Below are 25,482 nucleotides of genomic sequence, written 5' to 3'. Positions count from 1 at the left end.
AAGACAATTGTGAAGTGGTTGATAATTCTAATACTCGTATTTTGACAGGTACAAGGTCTGCTGATAATTGCTATCAACTTGGAGAAGACTTAGTATGCAATCATTCAAAAGTAAGTGAACTAAACTTGTGGCATCAAAAATTGGGTCATGCAAACTTCAAGACATTAAAGAACCTTGGTAAGTACGATGCTGTGAGAGGTATGCCTAATTTATCCTCTGGAATTCCGTATGTTTGTGGTGCATGTCAAAATGGTAAACAAACACGTGTTCCCCATCAAGTGTTGCAACACTTTGGTACAACACAGTGTCTTGAACTCTTGCACATGGATCTTATGGGTCCAATGGAAGTGGAAAGTCTTGGAAGTAAGAAGTATTCATGCGTTTGTGTGGATGATTTCTCTCGCTTTACTTGGGTAAGATTTCTTAGAGAAAAATCCGATACATTTGATGTTTTCAAGAAATTACATGCTAAGATTACTAATCTACATAATCTAAGGGTTGGTAAGATAAGGACCGATCATGGTAAAGAATTTGAAAACTCACACTTTATATCATTCTGTGAAAAGAGAGGGATAACTCATGAATTTTCGGCCCCTAAGACTCCTCAACAAAATGGAATAGCCGAAAGGAAGAATAGGACACTGCAAGAAATGGCTAGGGTCATGTTAAGTTCAAAGAATATTTCAAAGAGATTTTGGGCCGAGACCTTGAACACAGCATGTCATATTTCAAATCGTGTGTACTTAAGGAGTGGTTCTACTATGACATCATATGAAATCATCATAGGAAAGAGGCCGAACCTTAAGTATTTTCATGTCTTTGGGTGTGTATGTTATGTTTTGAATGACCGAGACCATCTTGCAAAGTTTGACTCTAAAAGTGACAAATGTTTATTCGTTGGTTATTCATCTAATAGTCGTGCCTATCGCGTGTATAATCTGAGAACAAGAACGACTATGGAGTCTATTAACGTTGTTTTTGATGATCTTGCAGATCTAACGGGAAAAACAATCGAGGATGATATTGATGGGCTGCTGAACGAAAGTGAGACACTGCCTACCACAGATGTTGCACCTGGTGTTGTAACACCGGAGACAACACCTGCACTGGCAGAATCAAATGATGAACTAGGAAAGTATACTGAGAATGATGACAGTGTAACCAATGAAGAGATTGATATTCCCAGCAAGGTTCAGAAAAATCATCCATCATCTCAGATCATTGGAGAAACATTTGGAGGAATGCAAACGAGAAGAAAGGAGAAGGTAGACTATCGCAAAATGATGGGACTAGTATGCATGACTTCTGTATACTCTCAAGTAAGTCACTCTTGTTTTGTTTCACTCATGGAACCCAAAAATATAAATGAAGCCTTAAAAGATGAATTTTGGGTTGATGCAATGCATGAGGAACTTGAACAATTTGTTAGGAATGATGTGTGGGATTTGGTTCCCAGACCCGATAATGTGAATGTTATTGGAACCAAATGGATCTTTAAAAACAAAACTGATGAATCTGGAATTGTTGTGAGAAATAAAGCTAGGCTAGTGGCTCAAGGGTATACTCAAATTGAAGGAATTGATTTTGATGAAACGTTTGCCCCTGTTGCCCGGATTGAATCGGTTAGACTTTTACTTGCTATTGCATGTTACATGGACATAAAATTATATCAAATGGATGTGAAAAGTGCCTTTTTGAATGGCATCTTGAAAGAAGAAGCTTATGTAAGACAACCTAAAGGATTTGAAGATCCACACCACCCGAACCATGTCTACAAGTTGAAGAAAGCACTCTATGGACTTAAACAAGCTCCAAGAGCATGGTATGGAAGGCTTACTGAATATCTGCTTGACTTAGGCTTCACAAGAGGTGAGGTTGATAAAACCCTTTTTATTCAAAAATCGAAGCATGATATTCTTGTGTGTCAAATTTATGTGGATGACATCATTTTTGGTGCTTCTTCTCAAAAGCATGTTGATGAATTTGTTAAATGCATGTCTACCACATTTGAAATGAGCATGGTAGGAGAATTAAGTTTCTTTCTTGGATTGCAAATTAAACAAATGCATGATGGTATATTTCTATGTCAATCCAAGTATGCCAAGAATTTGGTGAAGAAATTCTCTACCGAGAACACTAAGCACATGAAAACACCAATGGGGTCGACTGAAAAATTGTCCAAGGACGATGTTGCGGCAGGTGTTGACAACACCCAGTATCGCAGCATCATAGGCAGTCTTCTTTACTTAAGTGCAAGTCGTCCCGACATCATGTTTAGTGTTTGTTTGTGTGCTAGGTACCAGGCTGATCCTAAAGTCACTCATCTAAAGGCTGTCAAAAGAATTTTGTGATATATATCTGGAACAGTTGACTTAGGTTTATGGTACACCAAAGAAACAAACACCAATTTAGTGGGCTTTAGTGATGCTGACTGGGCTGGAAACTTAGATGATAGGAAAAGTACCACGGGTGGGTGTTTTTATCTTGGTAATAATTTGGTGTCATGGTATACTAAAAAGCAAAATTGTGTATCTCTGTCCACTGCTGAATATGAATATGTTGCAGCTGCTAGCTGTTGTTCACAACTTTTGTGGATGAATCAAATGATTAAAGACTATGGTTTCAACAGTGACACCTTAATTGTATACTGTGACAATTCAAGTGCAATTGATATTTCAAAAAATCCAGTACAACACTCTCGAACGAAACACATAGACATTAGACATCATTTTATTCGAGATTTGGTTGATAAGGATACAATTCGAATGGAATTTGTTAGAACTGAGAACCAACTGGCTGATATTTTTACAAAACCATTGGATTTTGAGAGATTTTCCAATCTTAGGAAGTCTCTCAGCTTGTGTGCACAATGATCACTCGCGGATGTTGTCCTCGGTGTTACAACACATGTGGACAACACCCAGCATGCATGTGCATTTTATTTTTAGGATGCTAGACATATTTCATACATCCTGCTTTGTGTGAAGCCTGTACAAGTGTAGGATACTGAATGGCGTGCTCTCAGTTGTGAATCAAACTTTCCATCAATATTCTCCAAAGAATGGTGTGTGCTCAATCTAAGTCATAAAGCTGTTGAGGATGATCGTGTACCACATGATCTTGTCCAATGTAGATAATGACTTAGAAAATTCTTGAGCAATATGGTGAAAAATAGAAAAGAGAATAAAATAGAACAAAAAAATGTTTAGAAGAAAATGGAAAAAGCTACCTAGAGGAGTCCAATGAAGGCCGTTCTTCTAGTGTGGGAGCTACCACTTCTAAGTCAAAATACAGATGGAAAAAGCTACCTAGAGGAGTCCTATGAAGACCGTTCTTCTAGAGTCGGAGCTACCATGTCTGAATTAAACATGTTCAAGAAAGTTTGAGTCCAATCTGTGAGTGTTGCCAAAAGGTGTTGCCAACACCTGAGTACAGACTGATCACTGTTTAATCACATGTGTGTGTATTTCATTTCTTTGATCATATTTTAGGCATAAACTTAGGTCATTCATACTGTTGTTTTGTGAATTCATCATGTCCAGTGGGCTACCAGTTTTTGATTCATGAAATTCGAAGAACACCCTAACCGACTTAATTTTGAAATTTCTTGATTTCTAACTGTTTGTGGGGTTAATTCGACGTTGTGTTTTATCCTGCCTGATTTCTTGAAATAATGATGGCACTGTTTCAGAAAGTTATCGTTGGGTGAGAGTAAAAATTGAGTTGAAAAGGTGCTGAAGTTGCGGCTCAACAGAATGTTACCGTTGGAGAGGTGTGCTTAAATATTTAGGGATAAATAAGGAACAACTTTACGGCTTACTATTTTCCCTCTCCTACCCTAACTATTTATTTTCTTTTTCGCGCAAAAGTATCTGTGTTCTTCGTAAATTTCTGTCTTCTTCGAACTTCCCTACTTTGCTATTCTCTATTTCGCAGATGGCTGGCTTTGATCCTCAAGACATTAGGAGTGAAGTGGCTGACTATGAGCTTCTGCTGGGTGAAAGTGTCCATTCTGGACAAAAAGGGGGAGTAGATATGTAGATACATATATAGCTGGAACCAGCAAAAATGGCTGATGATGATGGCAGTAATGAAGGATAATGAGATTTTGAGTTTTTTTCTCTCTTGATGGTTTTAGTATTTTAGTTGTCCTTTTATTCTCTCTGATCTTTGTCCCTCCTGATTAATGAACTATTTCGGTGTTATGATCTGAATGTTGCAACATCTAACATACAACACCTGTGTGAACTGTATTTTTCATCAGGGGAAGGCTTAACGGTAGAATTCAGGGGGAGTCAACTAAAGTTGGCTGAGTCACTGATTTTCTAACTCAGGGGGAGCTGAGATGTACAACCATTTTTGGGTTGTTTTGTCCAGAAAGGCAAAAAGGGGGAGATTGAAAGGAATTTTATTCCTTGATATATTTTCCTTTTTTATCTTTAATATTTTACCTTTCTAGACATGAGGATAATCTCGAAATTGATGATATGATCTCTTATAAATTCAATATGTGATATAAGACTATATTTTGATATGACTCGTAATATCTTTAAGATATGATATCATAATATCTTTAAGATATGATATCACAATATCTTTAAGATATTATCCTTGTTTTAAAAAGAGTTTGTTTCCTGATGAAATTGGTTTTTCTATGTTAAATAGGACTCAAAGGAGAATAAAAAAAAGCGTGAGAGAGTGACGATACAGAGAAAAAAACTTTCGGAGAGACAGAGATGCATTTGTACGAAGAAAAAGTTTTCTGATTGAAGCCATCTCGTGATTGATAACTTGTTGCTGTGAAGTGCTGCCAACATCCGAAGACAACACCTAATCACCGTGTTGATTAGTGTGTGGAGTTTTGAAGATTTTTTTTCACTTCTCAGTTGATGCATCCTATGTATTTTGGTTATACGGTTTGTTAGAGGTTTAGGATGCAATTTGTTACTCGCCTTAATTAGGGAGTTGTTTTATTCTTTCACTAGTATTGGTTTTTATAAACTTACAAGTTTTTCTAGTGAATTATTTTGCCCTGAGGCACCGCACAAGTATTTTATACTTGTGCATAATTTATATCTCGTATCTCGTATTATTATCATTATTCCAGCTACGTGTAGGTGTGTTAAAATCATAATTTCCGCTGCATGTTGTCGTGGGTGTTACAACACCTACGCACAACACCTACATTCTGATACACACAACACTCACTCTCAACTCACACATACACTGTGGAAACAGAACTTTCAGATATAGATACTAAAAAAACTTTCAAAAATTTTTTAAATAAAAAATACACTATTTTTATTATTTGTAATTTTTTTTATCAAACGATAACAAATTTGTAGGTAAAATTTTCTATCCGGTTTTATCTTTGTTTTGTGAATAACAAAATTCTTATGAAATTGTCTCACGTAATTTTATGAGATGTGTCTCCAACTCGATGCGACTCATGCAAAAATATTATTTTTCGTTGCATGTATGAACCAAGTCGACATGTCTTGCAAATATAAATTTGTGAGACCGTTTAACAAGACACATGCTTTTGTGAATAAACATCATTAACTTATGAAATGACATCATTAATTTATGAAATAGATTTGTGAGACCGTCTAACAAGATATATACTTTTGTGAATAAACATCATTAATTTATGAAATGACATCATTAACTTGTGAAATAGCAAATATTTAACATAGCAAATATTTAACTATGATAATCTAACATTCAATATTAATAATTAAAAAAAAATATTTTAGTATAAAAAAAAATATTTTTTCCCCAAAAAAATGAAGAATTTTTTTTATCAGATATGATAGGTGTATTTATTTGAGATATTACAGGATTTTTTTAAACACAGACATGAGATATATTTGATATTAAATTATATTTGACCAATAATTATATGTACACATCAACATTTTATAAACCAAGTTTTTCTTCATGTAATTTATAATGTGTGAGGAGAAAAAGAAGAACATATTTACTTTTTTTTAAAAAAAAAAGCAAAAGGAGAGTATTAGTGTATCCATATTACTATAAATAGGCGCTTCACTTTCAAACATTGAAACACAATGTCTTTGTTGTTTTTCTAGAAAAAAAGAAATTCAGATCAACAAAATTCTAAGAATGAAAGAATAAGTGACACAATACAACAAATCTACTTCTATTCTAGATTGCTAAATCTTGTCAAGTTCTTCTTCAATCGCTAGGTGATGCTACTACTCCACCATCATCACCAGAACTTGTTGCTGTTTCTGGTCTAATCTCCTCCAGTTGCTGCAAAATCTGATTGGCCTCGGGTCGAGCTGACGACGAAGGATCCACACAATGCAGTGCCAGTTTCAAAGCATTCAACAACTCATCACCAATCACTGATGCATCTCTCATCAACTCAAGATCAAAAACTTCATTAGTCCACGCCTCTTTCACGACTGATGCCACCCATTGAGGCAAATCCATACCATTCACGGTCTCCCCCGGGGATTTACCTGTTAAAAGTTCTAATAAGATCACTCCAAAGCTGTAGACATCAGTCTTTGTTATGGCTTTTTTCTTGAGCTTTGAAAGCTCGGGTGCTCGGTACCCCAGTGCCCCCGCAGCAGCTATCACGCTTGAATTTGCCGCGACAGTCATTAAACGAGAAATGCCGAAATCTGCAATTTTTGCATTTGTATGTTCATCAAGAAGAACATTACTTGACGTGAGATTTCCATGGATTATGTTGAGATTATGGTGAAGATATAGTAGCCCTCTTGCCATTCCTTTCGCTATCTTCATTCTTGTCGGCCAGAAGACCGGTGAATCCGGGGCACGAGCTGCTGCAAAAGGCAATACTTAATAAATGGACATGAATGAAACTATGCATTATGTGAAAATTTATTAGCTCACCATGAAGAAAAGTTGCAAGACTTCTTTTAGGCATGTAGTCAAAAACTAACAATTTCTCTCTTTTTGGACCTATATAATAAGCTCTAAGAGCAAGAAGATTAGGATGTCTAATCTTTCCAAGGACATTGACCTCAGACTCAAATTCCCTTGGGCCCTTGGTTATCTTTTCTCTCAATCGTTTGACCGCAACTTGAATCCCATCCTCCATTGTAGCCTTATACACTGTTCCATAAGTGCTTTTGCCCATTATTTCCGCAGTAGCACGCAAAAGATCATCTGCACTAAAAATCTGTGATCCATCAAAATGCACAAGCTTCCCCCCTGTTTCTTCAATTGCTTCAACTTCACCGGCAGTAGGCGGAATATCCTTTTTACCCTTGGCTACAGCCACACGTCCCACAGGCAGACCCTTCTCAGCCTCTTTAGCCAATTTTCTTTTCGTTATCAAGCAGTAGAGCAAAATGCAACATGTTACTAGCAGAGTTATGAGGAGAATCCCTGCTAAAATGAGTATAATATCTTTTGTACCAAGTTTTCGGTTTGGTTTATGTGGGGATGGTGTTACAGGACAAGGGGTAGAAGCAATATATCCACAAAGCTGAGCATTGCCTAGAAACGAACTCGAGTTGAATTTCTGAGAAAGCTTAGGTGGAACAGTGCCAGATAAGTTGTTATACGAGACATTGAATGAATCAAGATTTTGCAAGTCACCAAGAGAAACTGGAATTTCTCCATTCAGATTGTTAAGAGACAAATCAAGTTCCTTCAGTGAAGAAAAATTGCTCGTTGGGACCGGAATGGCTCCATCTATTTGGTTCTTCCGCAGATCAAGAACTGAGAGTTTCTGTAGACCAAAAAGACTATCAGGCAAACTGCCATCAATAAAATTATCTGAAAAATCAATGGCTTTGATCCCAGTGACATTTCCAATATCATCAGGAATGGCTCCACTCAATCTGTTACAACAAATCGAAATTTCTTGAAGTAAACTCAACTTGCCCAACGAAATAGGAATGCTCCCAGTGAGCGAGTTGTGATCAAGTGCCAAAGATTGAAGTCGAAACAATTTTTCCTCATCACCACTCCAAGAATCCGGAATTTGCCCTGAAAGATTATTATTTCGAAGATCAAGAAACACCAGTGAGGCAGATTGAGTAAGACTAGGAGGCATTTCACCAGTCAAATGATTGAAACTTAAATCAAGCCTAGACAACTTAGTTGAGTAAACAAGAATAGATGGAATTTCCCCAGACAAAGAATTATTTCCTAAGTCGAGTGCCTGAAGAAGGGGACACAAGCCAAGTGAAGAAGGAATTGAACCAGAAAGCCTGTTGTTAAACAACTGCACACCTCTAAGATTGGGCAAAAATCCCAAAGACACAGGAATAGAACCTCCAATAACATTGTCATGGAGGCTTAGTTTTCTCAAAGCTTGAAATTGCCCAATTTTTTCAGTGATTCTGCCCCCTAATCCTCTCCATGGAAGCTGTATAACTATAACTTGGCCTTGTGCACATTTAATCCCAACCCAAGCACCTGAACAAGCTCCATAACCACTATCATTCCAGCTTCTTAGAAATCCCTTAGGATCAGTCAAATCATGCTTGAAGGCCTGAAGAGCTTGGTAATCTGCCTCTGTAACAACGACACCATCCCAAGCCACGCCCGAAACAAGCCAGTTCATACACATTAAGAGCTGAAGGATCAAGAAAATTAGGGAACATCTTCTTGACGTAGTTGAACAACAGAAGGGCTCCTCCTGAATCTTCCATTTTTCCTTCTCCCCATCCCCAACGAGGTAACGAAACGCATTTTCTTGAAATGGGCAAGTATAGAAACATTGAAAAAATCCAGCCCCCTCCATAACCACTGAGAAAATCTGCGTGAATGTATTGGTAGAAGCAAACGATGGAAGAAAAACAAGAATGAGTAACAGTGTGAATCGAAGAAAATATTTTTTAGAGAGCTCCAAATTAAACAGAAAAAGTTAAAGCAAAAGAATCTGGAAAACGGGGGAGTTTTCTGAAAATTGAGTCAGATGTCACATAGATTCAGAACAATCTCAGCTATTTCTCTCTCTTTTCAATTCATTTGTCCGCCCAAAATGTTTAACGGCTAGTTTCCCCGAATTTATGACATGTAATATTTGGGCCAATGTCCAGGTTTCAACTTTTTTTCATGGTTGTCAATAAATATTTAATGTTTTATTTTTTTCTTAATTTTACATATAAATACATAAATCTTATAACAAATTGATTTTTAAATATGAAATAAAAAACATCACACATGATGTAGATATTGAAATATGCTAAAGATTATCTGTAAGAATATTTTTTTAATGTACAATATTAAATATGAACTAGGAAAAAACATATATAATGTAGATATTGAAATATGCTAAAGATTATTGTAAGAATATTTTTTAAACCTAAAATATTAATTGAATTATTCCGTGAGATTACCCAGAAAGATCATAGCAAAAACAATTAGAAAGGCCGAAGAAATCGACTGAGTGGAATTCAACGGGTCGCTCTCTGATGGTAGTATTCCGAGCATTAGAGCAACTAGAGACATACCTATTAAGTCACAAGTCATCGAAGAAGTGGTTTCCATACGGCCTACATCGCTGCTAAGCATCCCAAGCCCAGCAAGAAGGCAGGAGATATTGTCAAACACTGAGATGCTGCTATAAACGGTAAAGCTTTCGCAAGTGAATTATCCATACGGATGTAAGCTTTCAACACAAAAGATCAAACCGTGAGCAGTACTGTAAGGAACATAGCTGAAACGCCAATGATCAAACCCTGTCGCCCTGGCCGGACCATCGTCACCGGATCCGTCCTCACACCAATGGCAAAGAAGAAGTACATAATACCAAGCGAGGCGACTGTTTCTAGGGCCAATATGCTTCTAGTAGAAAATATATATAGTTGCTCCAAGAACATCATAAGGACCCAATATCGAAGGGCCATACAATAAATATACCACCCTGCGAAACGTATAATCAAGTGCAAACATCGTTAACAAAAATCTTCAAGCATAAGCATCAAGAATGGGTGAAAAAAAATACCAGGACTCACGAAAAATTGGGGGACGATGGACGATTGTCCAAGAGGATGGAGGCATTTCTCGATAAGCTGAGATGTTACAGATATTAAAGAAAGCTGGAGCAAGAAGAGAGGAATGGCAAAATGTAGAGGGTTCCTGTGAAACCAGAGTCCATTGATTTTGGAAAGGTTATCTTTATATTGACACACGACATTCTTGTTCCAAGAAGACACTGCATCAAACATTTTAGCCAATGTCAGGTCCAATAATGCGTTCTTCTGATGATTTGGCATTGATCAATTCCAAGCTTTGAGGAGTAACATGAAAGAGTAAGAAAGATTAAAGAAATTGAATAGAAAGCAAAGCTCTGTTTCTCGCACTAACAGACACATACTTTACTTGCTTACACAGGAGCATATCAATGCAAGGTGTACCTTTAATTTTGGTAGTTTTGATAATGAGTGTTGAAAAAACAATGGACTAGAGATATACACATGTTTCTAATCTCACACAAACTCATATTTTCAAAGGAAATTGGACTCTGACAGGTAGATTCTAGGTGTTTTTTGTAAAATTTTATAATGTTTATTTGTAGTATAATTCGATTAGTATGATTTATTTTCAGTTTTATTCACAGTAAGAGAAAATTAATGAGGAAAAAAATTACTTTCTATTTTTTAATTCAATTTATGAGATAATACTTAATAATAAATATGAATTTATAGTGATGATTTATCAATCATTTGTTAGAAATTAAAGCTTTTACATATAATATTTTTATTTGATTAGTCAACATATTATCTTATTAATTAAATTTATATTTGATCACACACATTTATTTGATTCATAGTATTTTAAATTTTAATCACATGAAATTAATCATCATCAATATTTTGTAAAAGTTTCATTCTGATATAAAATTATCTGTCCATAAAGAAAAGTAAACTAAATCCATGTATATAAGAGGTTAAAAATTTAATAACAGCATAACTAAATATAAATCTAAATAAAATTGTATTGGATTTAATTTAACATTAGTATGATAATTTTTTAACTTATAGAATTTTAGTTGAGAATCAATCATCATTATGGGAAAAATTACATTAGTTTTGTTATTTGTCTTTTCTTGACTTTTGATCGTATTAACAATAAATTTGAATTTATTAGTCCTACAACTTTTTTTTTTTGGTCTTTTCTTGATTGGTGTCTAGCCCGTCAATCGGAAATTGCTTATATGGCGGCCGTAGATGCTCATATGGAGTTTTGGAAAGATACATAATATTCTTTAAAAAAATCACGACACATGCAAGTTTTCTTCTAAAAATCCATGTCAGCATACACGTCTGTTACAAAAACAGTTTATGAAAGACACGATGAAATAAGTAAAAAAAATTACAAGTTATTAGAGAAAAAATACAATTCAACATTAACAAGACTACAATCTACAGATAAAATATATAAATTACAAGATTAAAATTGTAAATTCACAGTTATCAGGACCAAAAAATTACAAATCACGAGACCAAAAGTTTAATTAGTCTCGTCATTATTTGTGCTCCATTTAACTAAATTGTGGTGTACATTGAGAAAATTTATTATTATGTTTTTTAACTTGTTTTGTTTTTTTTTTTTTTTTATGATTGGTATTTGGATGGAAAAAATTTCTTAATTTGAGAGAGTTGATTGTAAATCACGTTAGAAGCAAATTGAAAAATGGGTGACATTCATAAGCGAACATATATGACTTGTGGTTATACTTTTATCTTCTGTTTTTTTTTTCTATTTAAATTGATAAATACTCTTAATTAAACAAGATGTCATTCAAGCATCTTTAAATATTATCTAAATTTTGCGAGTATATTTTAACAATTAACCACTCACATACAACGCACGTACACTTTTCCAGTAATGTAAAATATGCAGATAGATGAATTTGAATTTCTTTTGTATAAGTTATTTAAAACTCGTAAATTTCAAATGACTTAATCCAATCGCACCCTAATAGAATATAATCTCACATTTTCTATCTTCATGTCGTCACCTAATTTATGCAGAAAGCTCTTACAAGTGAAATATGCAACGTGTGGAGAATCAAAGAAGAAACTAGTAATTTCAAGAACAATGAACCAAACAGCGAGAATTTGCCAGTCATTCAGGTCTACATTTCTATTTGAGTGAATCTCACCCCTATGGATGTACAACTTTTTTAGCACTCAGATTCATCAATGGGGCGATCCGATGCATTTTCGTAGCGAATTTGTAGATCCTGAATCTTTCTTAAACTACCCTCTTTTCACTTGCTTTTCACATTTTGGTGTTGAATGACCATAACTGATACAGGCTTACTGATATCTGCAGCAGCAAGCATATCTCCAACGGGCCCGAGTTCCGGAAGATCGTTCCATTCGCTAAGGCCTAATAATTGAGGTGTATCATCTTTATGGCGACGCCCCACAATTATCAAATCGAAAGCTTCTTCCATAGAATGAATGAGAAGAGCAGTTTCGGCCCCATCTTTCACCCTTTCTTCCCTATACACTATATTTTCCCGACGTTCACCATGCATCCTTGTATCCTTCAATATTTCGGCATCAAGAACAGCATCCCATTGGTTATCTCCCGAATACATGTCCCACGGAACAAACCGGATTACCATCAAGTGCATACCCGGAGACAGTGCCATTCGTCTGGCATAAGCCAATGCCTCCCTATCATCAGTTCCTCCGAAGAAAGCCACTCCAACATTGTAAGTAGATGAAGGAGCTGAGGAATGGCGTACCTTGTGACGATCAACGAGAATGCCAACAGAACAAGGGGCGAGTTCTAATACATCGAGGTTAATTGCTCTCAAACTACTGCTCTCTAGTATCATTTTCCCTTGGTAGTTCCATTTCCGATGGAACGGAAGAATGATCAGAGATGCCAACTTGTTGAAAGCAAGTGTGCAGATGTCATGATGCATAAACTTGGTTAAAGACATGGCAGTGAATTGCTGCACAGTGGCCAATCCTGAAAATTGTTGCTCAAACGAGTAAAAAACCTCGATCATTTTCTGGGTTCGGGTGCCACCAGAAGATTTTTGGCCAAGTTGGTGATCGATTAGTAGTGGGTGAGCCCTGCCAGCGAGCTCTACAAGATGCAAAGCATAGATAGCAATTGGGCTCTCTGCGGTTGGGAAAGAGGATTCAAGTACTTTCTTGACAGCAAACACGTCGTCTATTCGATGGGCGCATGAAAGTACACGTAGCTCGGAGTTAAGAGACGTGTGCTGAATGTCTCTTTTTTGATAGCCAGTATACATTCTTGAATAATCATACAGTGACTTCACAACCAGATTCGCAAATCCAGCTTGTAGCATTACCCATGTTGTAAGCATAGAAAAGGTTTCCCCATCAAATGTCTAGCTTCTCAAAAAACAAAGAGGAGTTATGAGAGTATTTCCAGAAGCAAATAATTTAGTGAATGCCATTAAACAAACCGTTAAAATTTCGGGACTTTTCAATAAAGTAGCACATCAATAAATATTTTTCAAGACTGCATAAACATTGGCAATAGGACGAGCTCGAAAGAGAGACATATTTTGTATATTTTGTGGACAGCTGAGTTTTGACACGTAACACGTATGCACAAAGATTCTGGAAAATCATTTATCTAAAACTGGCTAAAACAATGTGAATAACAAGTATCATTGTCTTGGTTGGAAAGACCTCTCCAATCTATAGTTTTAGCGGAGAGGTGACTAGGTTAATGCTTCCTCCAAACAATTGTATAAAAAGAAAATGACACTAAATGGAGACTTAATTGGAAAAAAAAACTAGGAAAATTTTAAAGAAGGTTAGGGACCTGGTTCACGGAATAGCTGTAATAGAAAGACATCTGCACAACTCCTTGAGCACTTAGAATGAAAGCAAGAGCTACAGCATCCTTAATGGGTACTCTGCAAATTACTGCTGGAAAGAAAACCGCAATAAGCTTCATTCCCAGATGTGTGAAGAGGACGAACCATAAGAAACTAATGAAGTTCAGATCAAACAGCTCGACCAGATTTACTTTCATCCCACAGGAAGTCACTAATAGTGGTGCAAGCAATCCCGATACCAAAGTTTCTAACCTGTCCACCAACGTGGACCCCAAAGGTGGCCCATCTGGCACTATCAAGCCAAGTAAAAAGGGCCCATATTGATAGTGAAGTCCCGAATTGTCACTTAGTAGGACCACAATTAAGACCAATAAAGCTATGAGAATGACATGAACTCTACTCACGGGTTTTCCTTCTGGTGTCTTCTTGATAATCCATAGACAAAGTGGCCGCCCCAGAAACACGATAAGTAAAACCAGACAGATACTTAAGACACTAGTTTGTGCAACAATACCAATGGTATAGTCGGCCATTTGCCCAATTCTTCCACTAGCAACAACAGTGCCAACGAAATTGCTAATCAGATCACATATCAGTGCTGATGCCAGAGCAAGACGACCAAGCTCAGAGTTCATGATTTTCAGGTCCACAAGCATGGAAGCAATAACAGGAAAAGGGAATAAATTCTGAAGTGCCGTAATGCTCACGAAAGCTGGCAACCGATATCTGTGTACAAACTTCCTTAAGTGGATGCGAACGAAGATGCTAGCAGAGAGTGGAGCTGCCACGCCAATCACTCCAATCGTCCATGCCTTGAGACCAGTCCTCAACACAGTTGTGGGATCCATCTTCACACCACTGAGGAATATAAAGAAAATGTAGCCAATTTTTGACAGTAAGCCAAGGAAGAGTTCTCCTTCTTTTGGAAACAAATCAGTTTGAATATTTCCCATCTGTCCTAGAATGGTCGGACCCAGTATAATTCCAGCCTGGTTGAAACAATCATCGAACTGGTTATCTAATCATGATCTGAAAGCTGTTTTAAGTCTCACAATTACAAAGTGAAATAATAGGTTACATTCAAACAAACATGTGTTTCGATTCTGAAGTTATGTGTCAAATAATAATAATACTGAAAATTCACTTGAGAGGCTAATTCATGTTTCAAGATAAATTCAAGTCTGCCATGTGCCATGTGTTTGCCAAAGATAAAACATTGCCTTTTCTCATTGACTACTATCGGGATCTCTTGCATTCACGCATAATCTCCAATAAAAACCATGTATTTCGGAACCAATTTTTTTTTTTTTTTTTTAAAAAAAACGAACCTCGATTACTCAAAAAATAAAAATAAAACAATTGAATATGAACTGGGGAGCACTTCCACCTTTGATATTATCGTTACAATAATAATTTAAAACAAAAAACGAAAAATACCATGATCTCGGAAACTATACGAGGCAGATTGAAGCGGCGGAGCAAGAGATGAAGGGATTGGGTAACAAGAAAAATGATTGCCAATTGAAGCTGAAGCCGAGGAAAAGCGTAGCTATGGAACAAATTGGTTAGACTCGATCTCCAGGCGCCGGCGTGCAGCCCTATATCGGTAGCACATGAATCAGCGGTTGAGTTTGCCGGCATGACCATCCTGATGCCATCGCTATCCACTGGGTAGCTATCCATCGATCGGAAAATCTCCCGCTCTCCCTCCACCCCACCTACGTTTGGTCAACACCACACGATGAAGGGATCGGCGTGGTGTTGTGGAGGAGACGTAGATGAGACACGGGATGCTGGGGCTTTTTCCAACATATTTTAAATCGGATTTTCATGGCGAATTGGGATTTTGTGAGGGATGATGTTGGAATGGATGAATCAATTTGAGGTTGCCGCCGAGAATTACTGGCACCCATTAATTTGATTGGTAAGAATTTTGGGGGATGAGGTTTTGTACGTTGGGCTTCTTTGACACGCTTCAAACAACACTTTGATCCTTACCTATATATTATATCCAGCGATGAACAAGATTTCGATTAAATCGAATTAATCGATCGAATCGAGTCAATTCAGAAATTCAGTTCGATAATTTTGAAAATTTGATTTTTAAATTAAAAAATTTAATTATATCTGTTAATTCAATTCAGTTAAGGTTTTCAAAATTTTGAAATCGGTTAAACGAATTAACCGATATAATAAATATTATTATTTAATACATTTTTATTATTTATCAATTTTTATATACATTTAAATTTTTAATTTTAAAATCAATCTTAATTCTAATATAATTCTAAACGCCTTGGCTTTCTCGTTCTCACTTCTCTATTATCCACTCTTGACTTCATCTGCCGCCCACCCATCTCTCGTCACCGATCGAGACGAAGTCCGCCTATGTTATGTTATTTTCTAAAAAAAAACATGTATTAATTGTATTCAAACCAAAATTATACATCTGTGATGTGTGTGATTTTATATTTTTATGCATTTGTGTAGACTGTAGGCTTCAAGAAAAATTACATATATAATTAAAGTTAAATCACAAATTTTTTTAAAACTAATCGGAACCGACCGAATACTCACCCCTAATTATACCATTCATTTCACGTCAAATTTTCAAGTTTTTAATTATAACAAGCTCTTTTTTAACATTTAAAAAAAAATTTATCCCGTGAAATCAAGACTCCATTTCGACAACTATTAATTCTGTAAAAATATTATAATTTTAATTTTTTCCATAGTTTTTTTGTTGTTTGCGATTTATTACATCTGTATTTTTTATTTTATAAACATCAAAAAATATCTATCAATTATTTTTAAAAAAACTAGACTTGGAGAACATTTTTTTAAAACAATTTCATAAAATTTTTACAATTTTTTTTTCAAACACATACTCTATTTTTTCCTTATAAGACGCCAAAAACATTTTTAATAATGTATTTGTTCAAACTCCAGTCCAAGAGTCCAGATAACAATATTGTTGTTTTTCTTCATTGCTTTTTCTTATTTATTTATATATGATTGATCTTTTGGACATTCACTGTGTGTACTTATATAAACATCACTGAAGCGATATCCATTTATTGGATGTATAGTTTCAACACATCTACGAAGTGAATATATATGTGTGTGTGTGTGTAATGTTTAATATATTGCACACTCATCATGGACACCTAGGAGAGCACCACTGAGATGACGTCCACCTATTGATGTAACTAAGTATATAAAAATCCATCTAATAGGTGAATGTTACCTTAACAGTACTCACATTAGATACCAACAGTAGGTGTACCACTGTTTTCAAAATCGGACTAGACCGGATTGGTCGGTTCTACCTGTTCGACCAGGAACCAGTTCTTGGTTCTGTCCGGACCGTACTAAAAAAATTGTTTTAACGGTCAAACTGGTCAAGAACTAGTTCACTCTTTGTTATTTTGAACTTTGTTAAAAATTTGGATTTTGAACTTTGTTAAAATATTATTTTAGTAGTATTAAAGCTTATTTTATTTGTAATTTTTGTTTTATATATATATATATATATATATATATATATATGATTGATATTTTGATTAAATGTATGTTGTTTAGATTTTAATTTTTTGGTAAATAAATATTTTTTTTTTATCATTTATATACACATTTAAGATTTTTAAAATTTAAAATATATTATCCACTATATATTATTATTTTATATTATATAACAATGTTCTGATCCGACCGTCCGATTAAACTTTTATTTAAAATAAATGAGTTCGATCATCAATATGTAAAAACATTATGGTGTGTAACATACATGTATATGTATGTATTTGGTTACGAGATGACAATATTTTAACACTTGTTTCGGAATAGTAAAGTTATGGTCAATCCTCTATCTTGAAAACTAATCATCTCAACCCTCGAGTATGTTTGGATACACTCAAATAAACTTGAAGAACAATTATTTTTCACTTCCCCGAAAATTGGGTACTTACCTAACCAGAAATTTTGGTCCATCTGCTTTTCCTAGTGTGTTATTTTAATGGTGAACTAAAATTGTGGACCAAAAGGTATAATTATCCTTGATTTCTTGCACAAAGTATCATCCAAGAATGCAAGTGATGTTTCTTATCACTATTTTATTGCTACTCACGCGATCTTCATAACGCAAGAAATAGGAGTAATGTCGGATAGCATAGGCTTATTTATGCTAGCTAGCATAGTTTCGATTCTTCGTAGGTTTCTCCTCGATTTCGTCCTACTTTTTGTGGAAAGAGTTGAATGACATGAAAGTCACTAGTCAAGTCAAGTGATCGATACTCTCCGAGAAAGGCGCGCAGGCAGAATTTTTTTTGACATTGGGCTAAATGATTCGATACACAATAGTGACATGAACTGGATATAAGCTATTGAAGATGTGTCCTGTTTTTTTCATCGAATAAAACTCTTCGGTTGTTGATTTCTAGAATGAATATTTCAATCAAATCAAATTTTATCAGTACATGTCTAAGATGAGAAGACCACCACCAATGAAAGGTACAGAAGCTATCACCAAACATTTTAAATGAGCATCAAAACTAAATTCGATAATTAATAACATTCAATCACCTAAATAGGAGAAATGAACACATATTGAGAATTTAATAACATTAAGACAACAATATAAGCATTTCACTTTACTAAAACCTTTGTAAAACAATTTATTATAGTCTCAAAAACAAATTAACTCAAAATAACATTTCGCAGTCACTTAACAAATAATTGAAGAATCACTTATTAACTTCTGCGTTTGAACAAATTTAACATGATTTTACTTCAAAGGAAAACAAAAAATCCAGAAACAACTAAAAATATACATAATATGAAAGTTAATCTCAAGCCCTATACATAATACAAATCTAATCTTCTATGACTTCATCACTACATAAGCTAAAAAATAACTACAAATTCAACCAAACCATATTTTGAATCGTTCTGCATAATAAATGGAATAAATCAATTAAGTATCAAAAAACAATCATTTCACCTTGTGCTAACTCAATCCAAGCCTCCCGCCGTACAATCCTTTTCAGCTTCAAGTATTTTCTTCCAAAATTGCAGTTTATAGAGTAATTTGATTTGTCTTATGATTAAAAATGGTTGAAGATAATTTTAGTGGGCTAAGTTATTAAATATAATTATTTTATGGGTCCGACAAAACTTTAATGTAAATTAAAATTACATATATACTATAAGTATTAATTTTTTTTATCCCGGGCTGGAGCCCACCCCAGCCTAGCCTTTGGGGTGGCTCCATTCCTGCTCTCGTAAAAATTCAGATAAGTTATGGTAACTAAATTGGTGGGATTTTTATACATGACATGAGAATATTTGTAACTTGAATTTTAAATATATTTTTTATATTTAGATAAATAATATCATCAACTTCATATTTTAATCTTACGTGTTTATATAATATTTCATGTCGATAATAATGAATTTCAAGTTCATCTAATGATTATGTCATTTGAAATTCATTCTATTTTGTATTATTAGTGTTTCTGTCTTCTCAAGTACGTCTTAAAAGTAGGGATGGCAATGGGTAGGGTATGGGTCGGATTTCATACATCCATCCCCATACCCATTTATTAAATTCATCCCCGTACCATCCCCATACCCATCGGGTATTGAATTTCATCCCCATCCCCATACCCATCGGATTATCGGATACTCATACCCTACCAAAATACCATATTATCGTATACAATTGAATTTTTTCAAATTTAAATTGTTTCAATGAAGTTATGAATATTTAAAAAATTATTTAAATGAACAATAAGAAAAATTATTAATGATAAAAATTTGCAAAATAAATTTTATAGATAAAATAACAAAATATTAAAAATAGTTTATATTAGTTGAACAAAAGTACGCAATTCAACAAAAATAAAGTATTTTTCAATTTTTAAACTCAAACATGGAATAAACTTTCCAATGGAGAAGATGAGAAATTGAATGAAAAATAAAACAGTGGTAAAACCTTGAAACGTAAAAGTGAAAGGGAGGAGAAAAGAAAAAGTATCGATTTACTTGGATTTGAGAAGATGAATCTTTAATATAAATAAATATAATTACTATATATATACATATATACATACATATATATATATTTATATATATTAATATTAATTTAAACTGGTATTCGGGTCGGGTGTGGGTCGGATTATATCAAACCCGCCTCCATACCCCAACCCGAAAATCTCCATACCCGATTACCCAATTATTTAATCGGGTCTAAAAATCCCTCCATACCCTCTTCTAATCGGGTCGGGTATCGGATCCTCCAACGAGTTTGGAGGAAATTGTCATCCCTACTTAAAAAAAACACACATATTATAAGTCTCAATCCATAATTTATTTTTTTATATTTAGTATCACAACTCAAATCGATAATTCTCAAAAAAATTTATTGAACCGCCAATCTTGAATACAAATCCAAACCATTCATCCCACAAGAATCCAAATCATTTCAGAATCTCTATAAAATAGATTACAAAGACTTATTTTAATCGGTTCGTGCATGAACTAGTGCATGTTTTCCAAGTACAATGTACTTGAATGTCTATAAATATAAAATCACTCCAAGTATTTTTTGTATCGAAATGCGAAGGGGTGAGTCTTTGATACACTAACGTATGAGATGATCAACCAAAAAAAATATTGATGAACTTCACATTTTTTGTTTTAAATTGAATTGATAAATTGATCATCTTATACAAATAAAAATTAGAAGTAAATCTCGCGATGTAAGTATAGGCTCACACACCTAAAGTGAGTACTAAAGGAATGCGTAAGGACTAAGGTTGCCTTAATTTGCCATAAATAGTCAACTTCATCATCGTGACAAGTTGATATGATCTAAAATTATTTAATTTTTAGAGATTAAAAAATATATTTTTTCTATTTTAAAATTCTTCAGGACTACAGCACACTGTTTTGGAGGACTCCTGTCACAGTGTAGATGGTATTTTGTGGGATGTTTATTCACATTTCAATCCTTCGTCTTTTTAAAATTCTGTTAAATGTTTGTCAAGTTGTTTTGAACATAAAAATGTGTTACACAAATCAATGTACAACTTACATTGTAAGAATCTATTAAATACGCAAATCAATTTCCACTTGTTGGTTGGTAGGGAAAATATTACTTTTTCTTTCCAAGGAATCGGCATTAATTATTTTATTTTCTTATATATTCTTCCTTTTTTGGGTCTTTGCATGCGTAGTTAGGTTTTGCTACACTGAATCTGCCCAAAACAAATATTTTTTTCGATAATATATAGAGTATGTTTCTTTTTCAAATTGTCTCATAGATCTTTATTATTGAAACGAGTCAATTCTATCCATATTTACAATAAAAATAATAATTTTCATAGGCGACTCAATCTATCTCACAAAATTGACTCGTGAGGCCGTCTCACATGAGTTTTTGTGTATAATATATATATATATATATATGATGAAACTGTTATTTTTTTTGTACATTAGTGTATTTATTATATGTCAATATTTATCTTTTATAAAATGATATAGAATTTAATATTAATTAAAATAATATTTTAAAAATAAATAAGCCAGTTTTTGTTACTATATTTTAAAACGCACACACATTGGACAGTTAACGTAACAGTGTGTCTGTATATATGTATATTGGACAGATATTTAATACATTTTGTTCACTCAATAGAGGGAAGGTTTACGTTGGATTAATCGAAAAATTGTAATTCTTTATGAATATAAAATTTTGATGTTTGCAAGTAGAAAAATTAAATTATTAATTGGGAAAACTGGTAGCTAGAAACCACTAACCCACAGATTACATTACACAGTCTAAAATTGACTTGTGGTAAAGAGTGATGATTTCTTAATTTTAACAACCAATAATTAACGTAGTTAATCACTTAAAGTCGACTGTAATAACGATATTAGATGGCAATATTTTGTCTCCATTTATCATTTTTCTTATCAATAAAAAAATGATTTTACTGTTTTAGTTTAGTCACTATTGCTATTTTCATTTTCTAGGATATGAATGGTTCATATATATATATATATATATATATATATATATTTGGCCCCGTAATTTACATATTTTTTAATTTTCAGTCATGTCATGATATGTTAACTCACAGTTTTTATCCAATCATTTACGTATTTTTTTCAATTTCAGTAATCTTTCACCAAAATGGTGACATGATAACATTCCGATAAAAAATTATTAAAAAATAAAAATTAGTGAACTAAGACCGTAAATTAACTGACAATATGAACAAAAATAGAAAACATGTAAGTTACATGTCCAAAAATATAATTTTTCCCAAATAAGGACGAATAATCAATCAAGCTAGAAATCAAACTCGAAGCATTGAGTTAAAAGCAAAAGCATTTATCAGAACATTTGATAGCACCCAAGCCACTACCTTCCGATGCTTACGTACAAAAGGTCAATTCAATGAGGATAGAATCTGCATCTAATGGCGAACAATATATCGGAGGCATTATACTGAGTTCCCTTTCAAATAATTGCCTAACTAATGTATAAGGTTTTAGTTGTATTATTTTTATTTTGGATGATGATTGAATCGAAAGTCATTATTTTTTGGTGTGTACTAAGTAAATCTCCAAGCTAACATAATAACATGCTAACCAGATAAATTACAGTGAAAAATCTTATACGATAGAATTGTTTGAAAAAATGTTAGTAAAAAGAATCGAACTCGATCAAATAATCATATGTTTCATCAACTCACACACGATGATAATATTTTTTCAATTGAGAAGATGTGCATGCAAGGTGTGGATTTACATGCGGTATCCCGTGATATTAAAATCATTTTCTTTTATTTTTTTTCCTCCCAGGAAACATCAAATCCATGGACCATGGTACAAACATAATATTTTAATATTATAATATTTGTTAATATTTTTCATCTATATATCTGTACTACATTATCAAGTACCAGGAGATGATAATAACTATCTAGAGAGGACACCATCTTTTTCTTCCAATTTTATCCTTATATGATACTAATATTACACTTTTTTTTTTTCAATTCACTTTTGTTTTTTGTTTTTTTTTTTTCAAATTCAACACACTTTTTTTTTTTATTTTAACAATTCAAATATCAATTTAGTCCCATCATAACGTGTCAAATTTCACTTTAATCTATCAATAATGATAAAAAAGATCGTACACACGTACATAATAACTAGTATATATATACACACACACTGTATATGTGACTGTCATAGCACCGTCTGATCAACGTTTTCTTCAATACTTGAAAAAAATTAACTCCAAAATGTCTTCCTCTCTTCAGCTTCAAAGAATCAACTCAATCCACCACACGGTCCTTACTAGCGGTGGAGAAACTGGCGGAGCCGACGCTTTCAACAGTAAACAACCGAAGCCCTCCTTGGTAATGCCTGAAATCTCAGGCTATCAGATTCCCCTGCCGGAGAATTCACTACGCCACCACGCTCACTCGGTGGCGGGGAACCAGTGCTGCTCCACGGTGGTCCAGACGATCGACGCTCCGATAGACTCCGTGTGGTCTCTAGTCCGCCGCTTCGACAAGCCGCACGCCTACAAGCACTTCCTCAAGAGCTGCAACGTCATCCTCGGCGGCGGCGAAGTGGGAACGCTGCGGGAGGTGCATCTGGTCTCCGGCCTCCCAGCGGCGTCCAGCACCGAGAGACTCGAGATCTTGGATGACGTGGAGCACGTGATGAGCTTCAGCGTTGTTGGCGGCGACCACCGCTTGCACAACTACCGCTCCGTCACGACTCTGCATGCACTCGACGGCGGTGCGAGAAATGGGACGGTGGTGGTGGAATCGTATGTGGTGGATATTCCCCAAGGGAATACGAAGGAAGAAACCTGTGCTTTCGTTGGTACAATTGTGAGGTGCAACCTGGTATCACTAGCGCACATCACTGAAAATTTGGCCAAAAATTAAAATAAATCATTTTATATGTTGCTGAAATTTTATTTTTATTCTCATTTTTATGTTTTTTTCCTAATAGGTCGGAGTTTTTCCTTTTTATATAATTTTATTTTTTCTATAGAGGCTAATATATAGTACGATTAATGTATATTTTTAAAAATAAATAATCCTGCTTTTTGCATATTTTTTTTGGAATAAGTATCTTGTGAGATGGTCTCACGAATCTTTATCTGGGAAACGGGTCAATCTTATCGATATTTACAATAAAAAGTAATACTCTTAACATAAAAAATAATATTTTTTCATAGATAATCCAAATAAAAGATCGTCTCATACAAATTTTTGTTTTGTTTTTTTTTTTTACAAAATGCAATTCTTTTTACTTTACAATCTGTCCATAAAACAAACCGTTGCCAAAAAGAGGAATTGCATCCCTGGAATATAATTATGTACAACTTTGCTTAATTTTCTAGTGCAAGTGTGTATAATTTTATAAAGATTAACTTCAATCCGCATTATCAATAATATATTAATGTTAATTATCAAATACAAATTCAAAAATGGAAGATCATATAGTTGTTACATTGCAACTAAAGTTTCGTTGCAGTTAGCAAATTCAAAATTTTCGCTTTTATAACTTGGCATCTAATATTAATAGTGTTCAACGTCACACCATCGATTTTAAGTGTCACGTTATTAATTTTCGATCACATTTAATGAAAAGTTATTAAAATTGAAAATAAGAATCAACTTGTCAAATTAAAATTATTACTTGCAAATTTATGTAACATAAAGTGGAAAATGATGAAATGACAAGAATCAAATATTATTATTACTATGTTCTAAAGTTATTTAAAATACTCAAACTTGCTCCCCCAACTTGTTGTACAAACAAAAGCCCACTTGTTATTTAGTGGTGTTTCTTTTTCGTACGTTGTTTTTTCCTTTTTAGAAATATAAAAATATTATTTGTGTTTGAATTTTTATTCATCAAACGGTGGAAAATGCAAATAGAATTGCAAGTTGGCAATAGGGCTTTTAATTGGATTTGTTCCTTTCGCTTTGGGGAATATGTAGCATCTTTTACCTAGATATATTACATTCAATTTTAATAAAGGAAAAAAATATTTATTTTGCATTAAAGAAGATAACATTATATGTAATAAAGGCAAAAATTTGTGTGAGACGGTTTCACATGTCGTATTTTGTGAGACGAATCTCTTATTTGGGTCAACCATGAAAAAATATTACTTTTTTATGCTAAGAGTATTACTTTTTATTGCGAATATTGGTAGGGTAGACCCGTCTCGCAGATAAAGATTCGTGAGACCGTCTCACAAGAGACCTACTTATGTAATATATTATAATTCAAAGGTTCTATTCTTTCTTTATGGTTTTTTGTGGTAAACTATCATTAAAACTCAAATTTTATTCAACACTATAAACGCCAAAATTGAAATCCTCTCAAGAAATATATAGGCTTGGTTGTAATTTTGTGTATTTATTTTTGTTTATCGTACATCAATCAAATCATTAATTATTTTTCATAAATCAATTAAATATTTGAATTTAAAGTACATTACTATCCTTTATATCTTTATTTTATTTATATTAATTAATTTATCGAAAAATGAAAAAAAAATTAAATTTATCGTCTTATACCAAATTTTAATCAATCAAACCAAACATATTGTAACGTACCGTATTTTTACTATTAAAAATTTGCGGAAA

General features: G+C 33.9%; 3 protein-coding genes across 5 annotated transcripts; 1 reads left to right on the top strand and 2 right to left on the bottom strand.

Moving 5' to 3' along the window:
- Positions 1-6,086: 6,086 nt before the first annotated feature.
- LOC142538747 (putative leucine-rich repeat receptor-like protein kinase IMK3) lies at positions 6,087-8,946 on the bottom strand. The gene is made up of 2 exons (XM_075644049.1): positions 6,889-8,946; positions 6,087-6,815 (listed from the first exon to the last, which is right to left on the bottom strand). Exons 1-2 carry the CDS (start codon positions 8,750-8,752, stop codon positions 6,199-6,201), a joined length of 2,481 nt encoding a protein of 826 aa, XP_075500164.1. The 5' UTR covers positions 8,753-8,946; the 3' UTR covers positions 6,087-6,198.
- Positions 8,947-11,913: 2,967 nt separating this feature from the next.
- LOC142538735 (cation/H(+) antiporter 4-like) lies at positions 11,914-15,735 on the bottom strand. 3 transcript variants are annotated; one of them, XM_075644042.1, is made up of 3 exons: positions 15,233-15,462; positions 13,780-14,824; positions 11,914-13,336 (listed from the first exon to the last, which is right to left on the bottom strand). In XM_075644042.1, exons 2-3 carry the CDS (start codon positions 14,746-14,748, stop codon positions 12,230-12,232), a joined length of 2,076 nt encoding a protein of 691 aa, XP_075500157.1. In that variant the 5' UTR covers positions 14,749-14,824; positions 15,233-15,462; the 3' UTR covers positions 11,914-12,229. The 3 variants fall into 3 exon arrangements, with proteins under 3 accessions (XP_075500157.1, XP_075500153.1, XP_075500148.1); XM_075644038.1 differs by having other exon boundaries at positions 13,780-14,831; positions 15,233-15,371; XM_075644033.1 differs by having other exon boundaries at positions 11,915-13,336; positions 13,780-14,784; positions 15,233-15,735.
- A 7,318-nt stretch (positions 15,736-23,053) lies between these two features.
- On the top strand, positions 23,054-23,771 carry LOC142517500 (abscisic acid receptor PYL4-like). Its single transcript, XM_075619922.1, has one exon. The coding sequence runs from the start codon at positions 23,107-23,109 to the stop codon at positions 23,761-23,763; it is 657 nt and encodes a 218-aa protein (XP_075476037.1). The 5' UTR covers positions 23,054-23,106; the 3' UTR covers positions 23,764-23,771.
- Positions 23,772-25,482: the final 1,711 nt, after the last annotated feature.

This window comes from Primulina tabacum, chromosome 1 (assembly GCF_025594145.1).
Source record: "Primulina tabacum isolate GXHZ01 chromosome 1, ASM2559414v2, whole genome shotgun sequence".
NCBI lineage: Eukaryota > Viridiplantae > Streptophyta > Magnoliopsida > Lamiales > Gesneriaceae > Primulina > Primulina tabacum.
The sequence above is the reverse complement of the archived record's forward strand: the minus strand, read 5'-3'. Positions and strand labels throughout refer to the sequence as shown.

Coding starts and splice junctions, on each gene's coding strand:
- LOC142538747 (XM_075644049.1), bottom strand. CDS start 8,752: ATGGAGGGGGCTGGATTTTTTCAATGTTTCTATACTTGCCCATTTCAA. Junction 6,816..6,888: donor TCTTGCAACTTTTCTTCATG/GTGAGCTAATAA, acceptor CTTTTGCAGCAG/CTCGTGCCCCGGATTCACCG.
- LOC142538735 (XM_075644033.1), bottom strand. CDS start 15,478: ATGGATAGCTACCCAGTGGATAGCGATGGCATCAGGATGGTCATGCCG. Junction 14,785..15,232: donor GTATAGTTTCCGAGATCATG/GTATTTTTCGTT, acceptor TGTTTCAACCAG/GCTGGAATTATACTGGGTCC. Junction 13,337..13,779: donor ACAGCTATTCCGTGAACCAG/GTCCCTAACCTT, acceptor TTGAGAAGCTAG/ACATTTGATGGGGAAACCTT.
- LOC142517500 (XM_075619922.1), top strand. CDS start 23,107: ATGTCTTCCTCTCTTCAGCTTCAAAGAATCAACTCAATCCACCACACG.